The 12,901-nt window shown below is 37.1% G+C and overlaps 1 protein-coding gene and 1 non-coding gene across 2 annotated transcripts; both read right to left on the bottom strand.

The window, feature by feature from the left end:
- Positions 1-106: 106 nt before the first annotated feature.
- On the bottom strand, positions 107-219 carry LOC138636357 (U5 spliceosomal RNA). Its single transcript, XR_011312259.1, has one exon. It is a non-coding gene; the product is annotated as a U5 spliceosomal RNA (small nuclear RNA).
- Positions 220-1,458: 1,239 nt separating this feature from the next.
- Positions 1,459-10,131, bottom strand: st6galnac1.1 (ST6 (alpha-N-acetyl-neuraminyl-2,3-beta-galactosyl-1,3)-N-acetylgalactosaminide alpha-2,6-sialyltransferase 1, tandem duplicate 1). Its single transcript, XM_069724316.1, has 7 exons — positions 10,074-10,131; positions 9,440-9,596; positions 5,684-5,822; positions 5,496-5,599; positions 4,273-4,356; positions 3,694-3,793; positions 1,459-2,654 (listed from the first exon to the last, which is right to left on the bottom strand). Exons 1-7 carry the CDS (start codon positions 10,090-10,092, stop codon positions 2,445-2,447), a joined length of 813 nt encoding a protein of 270 aa, XP_069580417.1. The 5' UTR covers positions 10,093-10,131; the 3' UTR covers positions 1,459-2,444.
- Between the last annotated feature and the right edge of the window lie 2,770 nt (positions 10,132-12,901).

A 12,901-nucleotide genomic window follows, 5' to 3' on the forward strand; every position in this document is an offset into this window, starting at 1 on the left:
AACTATCGAAACGTGTTGTAACTAAATTATACAGAGAAAGTTTGACGGGTTGAAAAGTCAGACTTTTATTATTTTATATTAGATTTGATATTGAACATGATTAGAAAGCCCCGCGTGAGCAGAGCATCAAAAAATTGAGTTAAGCTCTTATTGTTCCTCTCCACGGAAATCTTTAGTAAAAGGCGAAAGATTTATACGATCTGAAGAGAAACAAGAGTGTACTGACTCCCCCAGCTGACATCAGATCACTTTGAATGGCGACGATACGATTGTACGTGACGGTTCCCCGCGTCGGACCAAATAGCGAACTTTTTTTTTTTTTTTTTTTTTTTTAACATCAAGCTGTTCAGAAAGCGGCATTTACGCCGATTGAGAAACAAACTTTGCCGGGTTTCATTGTGAAAAACCGCGTGTTTTATCTCGATTTTAATTTAATTGCGTTTGGCGCAATGCATCGTGGGATTCCGTAGTGATATCCGGGTTTCCACCCCGCCCCCCCCCCAAAAAAAATAAATAAACGTTTACTCGTGTTACGGGTGTCTCTGGTATTCACCTGATTGTTCGTGATATTTGTTTTAAACATACTTTTTAATGAGGTTTAGTTTTATTTATAGTGTTATAATGTTAGTTTGCTAAGCGAAAAGAAAAGATACGCCCACACACACACACACACTGATTGGTGTTATTATATATGACGGAAAAAAGATAATTAATCTATATTTATCAATGTTTCAGAAACGTTTTTACCGAAAACAAGGCCTCGGAAAAGTATGAGAGGTGAAGAAAAAAAACAACAACAACATCTGATACGAATATTTATATTCATCTCATTTCAGTTTATCTGTGACCTTTGCTGTGGATTTGTTTGTAACTCGTCACGTGTCAAAATGGTTGGAAACACTACTTTCAAATTGAACAATGTGTATTTTATAAAATGATCATATATTTCCTTTTCATTTAAATACGTTTTAAAGTTTAAATCATTTGAAAAGTAACAGTAAAAAAAAAAGAGTACAATATTTCACTCTTTAAAAAAAAAAAAAAAAACAAACCACTTTAGTCCCTTTAATGTACGTCAAAAATGCACTTAAGTAAATGTACTCCGTTACTTTCCTCACCTGTCGAAGGTGTCACTGGCAGAATACACCGAAGGAGTACAGACTCTGGTCGTTGCTCCAATGAGGCAGCAGATGGTGCTATTTGTTTCAGTAAGTTTCAGATGAACCTTTGCGGAAATCTGCTTTATAAAATCCCTGCTGCTCATCTCAAAGCTCAGAGCTTCAGACACTTGAAGGTTTGACTGGTTGGCAGAAAATACACTGAAATATGTGAGCGTTGAGTTTTGCACATTAGTGACTCCTAAAATTGAAAAACAATGCAAACAACCTTTCCAAAGCAAAAATAAAAATAGAGTATTTAAATCTTTTTTGCAGCTGTACTTTTGCTGACAAAGACAGAAGAGTGGCATTTGAAGAAAAAAATCATCATGTGGTGTTTTTTAGTTGTCTAAAAATGAGCTTAAAGTGCTCATCATGCAGCAGAATGGCCCATTACTGTTAAACTGTAATACAAATATGACTAGAATACAGGTCAGTAACGTAATCAACATTTTTATATATTATTCTGGTTACATCCTTTTACAACCTGTTGTAAATAAACACAATATATAGAAATATAGAAATAATATATATACATAAACATGTATAATCACAATCTGCAAACTGTATCTGTCAAATAATCACATATATACAACTAATATTGCTTAAGTAAAAACATAAATGGAAGATATTGAAGTAAGTACAGTAGGTGAGTAAACACGTTTACTTTAGTTTTATGACCGTAAAACATCAATTCTGTGTAACAAAACCCCTCCCTCAACCCTTCAAATAAAAAATAAAAAGTCCATACATTAAATAAAATACAACTGTGTCCCCACACAAAGTCTTTCACACACTACCCTGCACACAATTAATTATGTTACGTGTTAACCTTTTAAAAACACACCTATTTTTTTTAGGCCTCTGCTCGAAAATTGCACACCCATAATAAAAAGAGTATATCTCTGCAACCACAATAAAAAAATATATAATTTTTAATAATAAAGGGAACACTTTAACTGCTTGTGACACCTGTGAGATTAATTCAGATATATAAGCATCAGTATATATGTCCATATTTTAATAATAGTTTTATTTAACTGGAGACACTGAATAAATTTGACTTCAGAAGCTTTTGTTTGAGGTGTTGTTAAACTGCGCTGTGTGGTCAAGGGGTGTTTCTATGTTAAACACAAGCTAATCCTTTGCGTTGTTCTTCACATCCTGCCAGAACAGCGCTCGCAAACCAGCTGATACCTTGCGTCAAACGTGCAAATACTTGTCTGATAAGGATAACTATTATTATTGACCCAGCATCTTGACACCAGTACTGACAGTCTCGGTGTGTCAGGGTTTCTTCTGATTTTCTGTCCCCGTTTCTGATTCAGTCCTCTGATATAACTTGATTATTTTGCTGCTGTGAAGTTTTTTCCACGTGTTCTTCTCCAGGTGGTAGTCGTGGTTGATGTAGAAAATGACTCGGGTTTTATCGTGCTTCTGGACGTAGTAGTTGGAGTATTTTTTGTAGTCTTCAGTCATGAATCCATACACATCCACCTGAGGATGACAGAAGGAGGACAAGAGAACATATTAGAGGAAAAAGGTCACACCACAAAAAATACATGCAGCATAACCTCCACTGAAACCACACTTTTTGTTCTATTTCACAGATTCAACTAACAAGATGTAACAGGGAAGCTTTAAAGGTGAAGGGAGGCAGGTTTTTATCGCTATTTCCCTCCGTTTCCAGTCTTTATGCTAAGCTAAGCTAACAACTTCCATATGTAACGGACAGCGAGTTGTATTGATCATCTAGTCTAATTGTCAGCAGGAAAGTAAAAGGAAATACGGCAAATTATTTCTTGGAGATTAGATAAAAAATACATTTAAAGTTCAAGCTACTAGTTGGAGTGAGATCCGGTGTTATTATCTGGATCCAAAGAAAGGAGGTTTTTAATACTCATTTAAATTGAAAAACAAGAAATTCGCCATGACGGATTTTTTTTTAATATTTTTGACTGAAGTAAACGGATCAGACTTTTACCAACAGTAAAACAAAGATATACCGACAACTGCGACTGAGCTCAGGGACTTTGTAATAAATGATTAAACTGAGAGTCTGTGTGACAGCTCACCTGTCTGAGGTGAACAAAAGTACAAGGTATCTTTTATCAGTCGATCATGTCCTCCATGTCAGAAATATTTATTATAACTGATTAATAAAGTATGTTACTGTGTAGAACTCTTTCACTTTGGAGATGTTTATATGGAGCCTGCCGCCGCATGAAGCTGCAGGTATTTAATAAACTCTGAAAAAAAGACTCCTAAAAACAACCGGAAGCAACAAACTTAGCTCCTGTTAATATTTTGTAAAAACCAAGATTGAATCTGTTGCTGGTGAATCCAAATTAAACTTGTTACAGATTTATGTCTTCAGGAAAACTATATTTTTTTTGTATAGATATAAAGCTGCAATTGCTGAGCAAAGTAAGTGATGGGTGTTGGTAACGCTGTTGTTTGTCGTCCAACGACCTGCATTGTCTGCTGGATGTGGTTACCAGTAGCTGGCAGGTGGAGAAATGAAACAAGAACTTACCGTGTCGCAGACGTGCAGAGCCAGGAAGACTGTGAATGCCCCATTGGTTGGTCTGACTATCGGCCAGAACGAAGTATTCAGATTCGATGACTTTAGAAAGCTGTGGGCAATGATAAAGTGTCGATTGAACTTTTACATTAAAAATAAAAATAAAATCACTTTTACTAAACATAACGAGGCAAACTGCAGCCTGCAGAGTGTCCATTCTTAAGTTGAAACAGCCTCATTCAGGGTAGTTAATATAATTACCTGAGAATCTCTATTCATTTTTTTTTTTTTTTATCCTATTAGATTTCATGCTGCATTTATTACAGTTAATGATGCCATTTTATTCAATTGACTTCTTCTTGTCCGGAGTAAAATTTTCAGATGATTATGTTTCACAGGCATTTGATGCTCGTCATTAGTTATCACAATATCACAGTGACACAAATGATACACAACTGGTCGTGTCTGTTTTGCCACAAAGTCCCATTTCTTTGAACGCTTTAGATGGGTAAATGTGTGGCACTCTCTACCATTTAATGAAAGCTGCTATACAGATATACAATAAACCTATAAAGGTCTGGACAGGCTGACCTGTTTCGAACGTATCGGAGGAAGTCCTGGTGCAGAACGTAGAAGCGACTCTCGTTGTACTGTCCTGAATAGTAAGGCCTTGGCCTGGAGAGTTAAAACAAAAAAAAAAGGCAATTGGGAAAATGAAAGAGAACGTGTATGCACGTGTCTTTGCACGTATATGACAGTTGAATTTCTTCTACAACTTGAAACACCTGTTAGGCATGCACCTAAAGTTACATACTGTTCTCAATTGTTCATTATGGAATTTGCATATGTTGTTGTTCCTCTGAGATGTTTATCTGCGGCTGTCAGCCCACTTTGTCACAGTTCTGGCTGTAAACGTTTTGTTTTGTCCGATGAATGCCACACTCTGGGTTGGTATAAAGAATCAAAGTGTATTTATATACGTTACATTTCCTGACCTAAAAGTAATAAATATATCGTGCATTTACTTCCTTTTAATACTTCTTTCGGAAAAAAAAACACACGTTAATTCTCAATACCGTCATCATCGTTATAATACTACAAAGGCAATCAATCAATAAGTCATAAGCAATAAATTAATTTAAACAATCAGCACAAGAGCTCCTGCTTTACATGAAACAGAGATGACTTTTGAATTAAGGCAATCAGAAAATCCATATATGGTAAATCAGGAGAGAAAAGACAAATAAAGGAAATATATACGGTCAACACGAGCCTGTACATTAGAAAGTTACCTTTTTAAATCTATCATTTAATGCAAACTAATAATACTCATTTATTTTAAGTTACAACCATTAATAGCCTATAATTTATGCTGTGGCACATTCTGGACTCCATACAAAAAGGTGCCGTGTCATAAGAGGTGACAGGGGAAAATAATAGTGATGTTACTCTTACGAAGGCGAAGAATTGTCATAAAAATGTTTTTGAGATAATAACAAGATGAGATCTAACTTTTAATGCCAAATTTACAAAGAGGAAATTGTGGGATGTCGTTTTTCACACTGATTTTCTGCGGGTACCACACGGAGCATATCTTGAGAAACATGACTTGTAACCTCCATAAAATGTGCCAGATGATGCCTGCTTGTCCTTATCTAATAATCAAGCAAATCATAAATTCAAACCATATATTTAAATAGAACAATCAGTTGTGTTACATAATAGACTATTTCCATAGGCCTGCTATGTTTCAGTAATGGATGAATTCATGTTTTTTTTTTGCATCCTCTACTATTAATATAGTTGATATTCACCGTATGTTTTTGTATTGGCCATCAGGGACCTTTTCGCCTTTAAGAAGACCCTCGAGCCATTTGTAGTCCCTAATCCCCTCGGGAATCATCACGTACTTTATACCCTGTCGAAAGGAAGAGAAGGATGGAAGTCACTGCATGTAGGGAGTATGAACAACATTACACCGTTACGTTTTACGTTTTAGTACCTCATCATGAGGGGCCGATTTGTATCCGTACTTCTTGAGTATATATATTGATGAAGTGATGGAGTGGGCCGTGTGAACGTACACCGATGTTCTGTTTCCTACGTCTTCTTCATAACCCTTGGTGATTGCACCGTTCATCCTGCAAAGCAAACAGATCAAAACGAGTGGCGTTTTATTTGTTTATTGATTTGTTTGGATTAAACGGCAACCCCAGCTTGAAATTGAAGTCAGTGCAGAAGAGCCTGAAAGTGTTATACCACTGAAGGCCAATAGGGGATGGCCCCCAAAACATCAACAGCTTCAACAGATTCCCATTCAAAAAGCATAACCTTTTTTCATTAAATAGAAATCAAATAAATGTTTTCCAAAATTCATTATGATGTCTATAGCAAAATTCACTCCTTCAATTTCAATTCACTTTATATTTTTATGTGAAAAATCCCCATGTAGCACGGTCTTGATACACTACAAGCACAAAAAAAGAAATAACAGCCATATTAATATATCAACATCAAAACTATTTGGAACTGAAAAGTGCAAACAAACAGGAAAAAGAGAAGTCCAAGGTTCAGTCTTAGTCCAAACGTAAACTTTGTCAAAAAAGATGTTGAAGGTTCCTTATGATCAGTTGTAATATAAAAAAGAGTGGTAATAAAAAGAAATACAGATGTTTGATGGACATTTATGATCTGGAGTTCTTGAAAAGTTGTTTGAGCGAAGCAGATTAAGTACGTCATTCTCCAGTAATTTTGAGTTGCATGCTTCTTGTTTCGATTAAGTTCTGGTATATTGACTGTCTGTGTGTTGTCATTTGTAAGAAATACATAAAATACATAAAATAAATAAAGAGTTACGTGTTCCTCCACCTGAATTTTTTTTCCCTCCACTGTGAAACGGAGTTTGAAACAGTATGGAGACTTTTACTATGAAATATAAAGTTCAGAAAGTAGTTAAAGATTCATTTGAAAAAATAGTCACAATGGTTAAAATAACGGATTGCATTGACTCATAAACTTAGCAATCAAAATCCTGGTTGTTGCCCTGCTTAAGATAATATTTTTAATGACCATTTAACTGTCACTTCAAGGTTTTTTTTTAATGAGCTACAGGGTAGGATTTTTACAATCCGCAAGGTCAACCATTTAACAATAACACAATAAAGATGAGCGTGGCAGCACAAAGGAAGCTGGAATACTTCTTTATGAAAATTAGTCTTAAACAAGGATGTGCAGGCAAGTACAAATAGGATTCTTGTAAGAATTATGCAACATCATGACTCAGCTGAGGTGGACGTTAATTTGTGACAATAAATTGGGCGAAGATATGACTTGTGTCAATACTTACCCACTCTAAAGGTCTCTGCTATTTTTATGTTAGTGTCCATCTGGCTCTCAGAAGCTGCTGTTTGAACCTGGACTAACTAAAACTTATGTACAGTGGAGAAGTGATTTTAAAATTTTTAGACACAACAGAAAGACCTGTAACACCAGAAAGACATGTCTCAACAGTAGACCTTTATCACAGTTGCTCCAATAGTTTCAATATTACTCAGAGGTCCACACCGATTGGAATGCAATGACTAGAAAATCATCCTCAATGGAGAATATATTCACACAGTAAACTATCAGCAGTCTAAGTCTCTTCAGCAGCAAAAACACCCACCTGACCGATTGTCCCTCATTTGTCCCTCTGAACAAGAACAATAAGTGCCAATTTAGTGTGGTTTAGGTGATTATATCAATTTAACAGCATAAAGATTTGAATAGACATTTATTGTCATGGTTACAAGACCAAAGGAGTCGTTAGTGTTGTGGGGGGAGTCTGTCTGTCTCTTTAGAAGAGGCCCGTGTGCCTGTCATTCAGGGTGCACATGACAGCGTGTTGTGGGTGGTCCGTTCCCAGCTGCCTTTCTTTACGACTGCAGCTCTGTATGACGTTACTGACAGAATTAATATGCTAAATTAGATATCCAGTGTACAAACATAAACATCAATTTTCTTATCAAACTCACGGCAGGAGGGTGACTAAATGAATGTTTCAAGTGGCGGAAGTGTTTCTTGAAGTCTGTAGTTAGTTTTTAAACCAACAGTCAATAGAGCTGGGAAATATATCTGGACTGAATAAAGAAACCATAAAGGTGAGTACTTTGAACAGCTTTTAAAGCCGGAGCCAAAGGGTGACGTCAAAGCACTTCCGTACAAGTACACATACTTTGCAGATAATACATCTATGCAGGTTTTGTTGAACAACCATAGTGCGCTGTGTGCTGTATGTACATTGAAAATCATTTCTACAGTGAAGGCAGCTGGGTGGAAAGCATCTGTGGACAGACCAGTAGCGCCGAGCGACTGGTGACGAATATTCGTGCTCACCTTCCCTCACAACAGAAAGTTGTTTGAACATACTGAATTGACTCCTTGACCCACTCTTCACAAAGTCAACTCTGCCACCGATAATCTTGGAATCCACAAACCTTGAGATGAATGACTGTGTGATTTGAATGTGTGACAGTCATAATCTCAGAGAAACAATATGTCATTGTGAATGGGGATTTGGACCAGTTTATCAGGTAAGTGGTGAGTAAGGGAGAGCTAAATGGCTCTCTGTCATCCGAATTAAGGCCGTGAATGCACAAGTTTTGTGAAAACAAATGACCGCCGACTTGTCCAAGACTAGGTGCTCCAGCAAATTCAGCCAAAGAGCCGACCAAAGAGAAGGCGTCCACAATCACAAAGAGATCGCAAAAATTCTACCTGCGTAGAAGGTATGCCAGGAAAAATCTTTTGCTGTCCAAAAAGAACATTTGAGCAAAACTGCAGTTTGCCAGTGAACATACAGACAAAGACCTTTTGGAATAATGTGCTCGCAAAAGACAAATCATAGTTAGAGGTGTTTGGCCACAGTAACAGTAGACATGTTTGGTGCAGAACAAAGACTTTCAGGAGAAGAACCTCATAACAACTGTGAAGCACGGTGTTGGAAGTATTATGGTTTGGGGTTATGTTGCTGCCTCAGGGACTGGACAGCTCGCAGTCATTGATTCATCTATAAATTTTGCATTAAAGAGAGCTTGAAGATGAGGGCATCGGGCGAAAAGCTGAACTGGAAGTGAGCTTTACAATAATGAAGATAATGATTCTACTAGCACGCCAGCAAATCCACGCAGGGGCCAAAGATAAGAAGGAGGGTTATTGGATGACGTAGTCAAAGCCCATATTTGAATGCCATTCAAATGTTTTAGAGATATTTGAATCAGGCAAAACATGAAGGAAAACCCCCAATCATCTTGCAAATGAATGAATTTTGCATGAAAGAGTCAGAGTCTATTGGACAATTAGAAAAAAACCATCAGAAGTAGTTTCTGCTAGAGAGATCAATATTTGTCTCAAATGCCAAGGGTGTACTTACCTTTTCCACAGAAAAAACAAATTTTCCTTGATGTTGTGTTCAAACATACCACCTTTATCTACACTGTCAGTAATGATCAAAATATGTAAAAAATGCCAACAATTTCCATTGTATGTACTTTGTTTTGTTTTGTTTGATTTTTAAAAATAGCTTACTGGTGATGGTATTTCATGCATCTGTGACAGGCACCCTGGCCTTGTTGAACCTTGATTTCGCAGATACAAAGCAAATATGAAGCAACACATTGTAGTAGACATAATGAAAATTCCCATTATTGTTTTGGAAGCTTAGTTCACCAGGTGGAGCGTAACAAACACAACCAAGAGCTTTGTTCTCCCTTTTTCTTACCGGAAAACGTAATCATGAGCATCAATCTCTGCCCCCATTTTGGAGCCATTCAGGATTCCTGCGGTGCCCACGACAGCACAGTGCACGCAGCCATCTTTGCCTGGAAGGATCAATGGCTCCTTAGGTTTAGGAATCAGCTTCACTGAAGCCATCACATCTACCAACAAAAAGAAAAACATGAAGTTGTCAACTGTATCAGTGTGATGCCAGAAAATGTCTTTTAATTTAACAATGTATGAGTAATATCACCTGGCTGAGATCATTAAATAGATGCATTGTGGTTTAATTTGACTAAACATCCATGTATGGTTTATGATTCAGTTCTCAAAGAGGAACCATGAAACATCCATCCATCCATACTCACTTTACCGTGAACAGGCTCACGAGGGGGCTGAATTATATTAATACTATATATATTATTATTTCAAGAAGAAACGTTTTGTTATATTGTTGCCAAAATTATAGAAATGTTTTCCCACTGGCCTCAACTTCTGGTTATATTTGAAAATTAAGGGAAGCTGAGCTTTGAAATACCCAGAAAAACAGGAACAACGAAAATAAGATCCCATAATTTCTACCATGACTTGAACTCATTACTTCCACACAGTGAGCACACACAAACACAAAAACCTACCGTCGTACTTGTACTCCATGAAACCGAAAGGATTGTTAAAGTGTGAAAGCCGGTTCCACTCGCTCATGTTGACATTATCTTTGTGCAGATACAAGCGCATGTTGGGAAGAAAAGCCTTCTTGAAGCTCTCATCCTTTGAATTTCGCAGAGACTCGGCGCATGTCTGAGATAAAGACAAAGTATTAAACTATGAAATAAGGCTAACAGGAAAATGTTCATTTTGATAAACAACTGATTTAGTGAATGTATCATTCAACTCAGGAAACTGCAATATTGAGATGATAGAGAAGGCAAGATGTTCGACAAACAATTACAGAGGTGTCAGCCATTATTATTCTTGTGTATGAAACCATAAAAAAAAAAGCAAATGTGAAAATGCAAACAGGGCACACCAAAGACACACAACTTCATTCAGACCCACATCTGTGACATTAATGCATTCATTTCTACCCTTTCTTGTCTTAGCATGCTTACTGTTGGCCTTAGTGAGGCATCCTGGTTATAAACCTCCTCAAAATCCCACAAAGGAAGCTTCTTGAACGACTTTTTGAAGAGGATGGGAATAGGAGTCTCAGGTACGGCTTTGTACGTAGAGTTTTTTGTTGGATCAGTCTTTAGCTTTGTCGCAGGGTTTGTTTTTGTTGAACCCGTAATTTTTGCTTTGTGTGCTGTGGTGAAGACGGCAGGTGGAGGAGTCGAGTTTGCTTTTTTTCCCCAGAATGTAATGTGTGTGTGGTTGTTTTTTCCTGAGACTGGTGTCCAGCTGAATAGCAAAGTTGACAAAAGAACAATAGATTCAACATAAAAAAAAAAGAGGAAAAAATAGATAAGTGCTGTACTTGTCTTGAAAGGAAAAATTACAGAATTAACAGAAAATATTGCAGACTAAAAAGTTTACCTTTTTTATCCACAAGGTTTCTTTTAAGTGAAAATACAAAAACAAAACTTACCTGAGGCTCTCTGATAAAATTTCCCACGACACAATATAAAGCAGAATGCTGCCTAATAACACAAAGAACAAAATAAAAATCCTGGAGTTTTGGACTGCCATCTCTGATAAGTGGAGGCTCTTTCCCAATAGTATTATCTTCAATTTGTGCATGGGTGAAAAACCACCCTCAGTTTTTAATGTCACTGGTGTAAATGGGTAGAACTTCTGCTCAGGGAAATACAATGAACCAGTTATCAGTCACAGGCAGACACTCACTCCTTCCTCCTCCTGCCTCCCCCCCCCCACACACACACTACTTGGTGCGTAATGTGGTTTATTACACAACAAACAGAATGTTTTGCATAAGTAACTTTGCAGGATTGAACCGTTACAGGTTTATTGAAAATAAATTTGATTTAAAAAAAAAAAAAAATGTCCTAAATTAACTATTAGAAAAATGACTCAGGCTGGATTCAAAATCAAACATATCGGACATTTATTCCGTACCAATACGGTTTATCGTGCCAATTTTTTTTAGTAGTTTGTAAAGCCATATGTTGTAAATGCTTAGTTTAAATGCTTAGTTTATTATAGATACCATCCCTCCTGTTGAGACATGGTTTATCCCATGGCTCAAAAGGCCACATATCTATATAAACTTTTTTGGAGTATCATCTTGCCTTCCTGTCATCTTCATAAATCATCGTCTTTTTGTTGTGATTTATTTGTCTTCCACTGTTGATTTTTAAATATATATATTTTTTTATCTCATTGTCTAGGGCAAAAGTCTTCAACAGCAAAATCTTTTGTTGATAAGACAATTTTTTCATATTTTTCAAAATCGTTTTCTGTTTCTGGTGTCCATTGTACTTTATCGTGTGCAGCCATAGGGTCATCATAAATGAGTTTAGACAGTGGGGAAGTCGTTTCTGCATAATCTGGAATCCAATTCCAACAGAAATTTGTCATTCCTAAAAATGACATCAATTGTCTTTTTGTTTGGTTTTGGTGCCTTTAAAATGGCCTCCTTACGTCCTTTGTCTAGACTCCTAATAAGTGACCTACTGTATAGCAGGTGTCATTATAGCAGGTGTCGTTACCTGGCTCTTGCGGTCCTCCCCCACGGCCGCCAGCCGTCCTGATCATTATCCCCTCGATAATATACTTCCGAATATTCTGTGTCTCCGTAAAAGTTACAATACATTACATTTAGCTGACGCTTTTATCCAAAGCGACTCACAGTAAGTGCATTGCAAGTTCTTGGCTGCTGTCTGCGGTTGGAGTAGAGGGGACGGAGTTTGGGGACGGTGTCGTGGGTTTGGAGACAGAAGCTGTCCTCTTCCTCTTCTCTTTTTAAAAAAAATATTTGATGTTATCTGCACCTTTTGAGTGCATGCGTTTTACGTCTCCCTCCAGAGGTATCTCTTCGATCTTACTACAGCATGATCCCTTTTTTTTCTATCTGCGAGCCAACCAGTTTGTATGGAGTTCACCCAAGCAACTGTTATCTGATTTTGGCACCGTCAGGTTTCCACAGAGGAGAGTTTAGGTTCATACCGTAAGGTTTCGGCTCTCCTTTACACTGTAGGACACTCACAGTCTCTATTTATTTCATCTTCCGGAAGTCTTATTTTATGTTATTTATTTTATACTCTGGAATTATTTTTTTTGTAGGTCCCTGACCTATCTCCTAAGTCCCCGACTTAGTTACCTGTAGGTCCCTGACCTATTTTTTGCGCGCGCGACTTTTAGTTTACCTAGTCTATTCAGACTTTTTAGTTTATATAGTCTACTCAGACTCTTTAGTACAGGTCCTTGACCTGACTCTTTAGAACAACAACAAAAAAAGAAAATGTCTTACCCGGGTGTCCGATGTTTGATGGTGAATCAGCCTTGT

This window comes from Brachyistius frenatus, unplaced genomic scaffold, assembly GCF_029030835.1.
Source record: "Brachyistius frenatus isolate BFR_SWC_R1_liver_20210118 unplaced genomic scaffold, ASM2903083v1 Contig_370, whole genome shotgun sequence".
NCBI lineage: Eukaryota > Metazoa > Chordata > Actinopteri > Embiotocidae > Brachyistius > Brachyistius frenatus.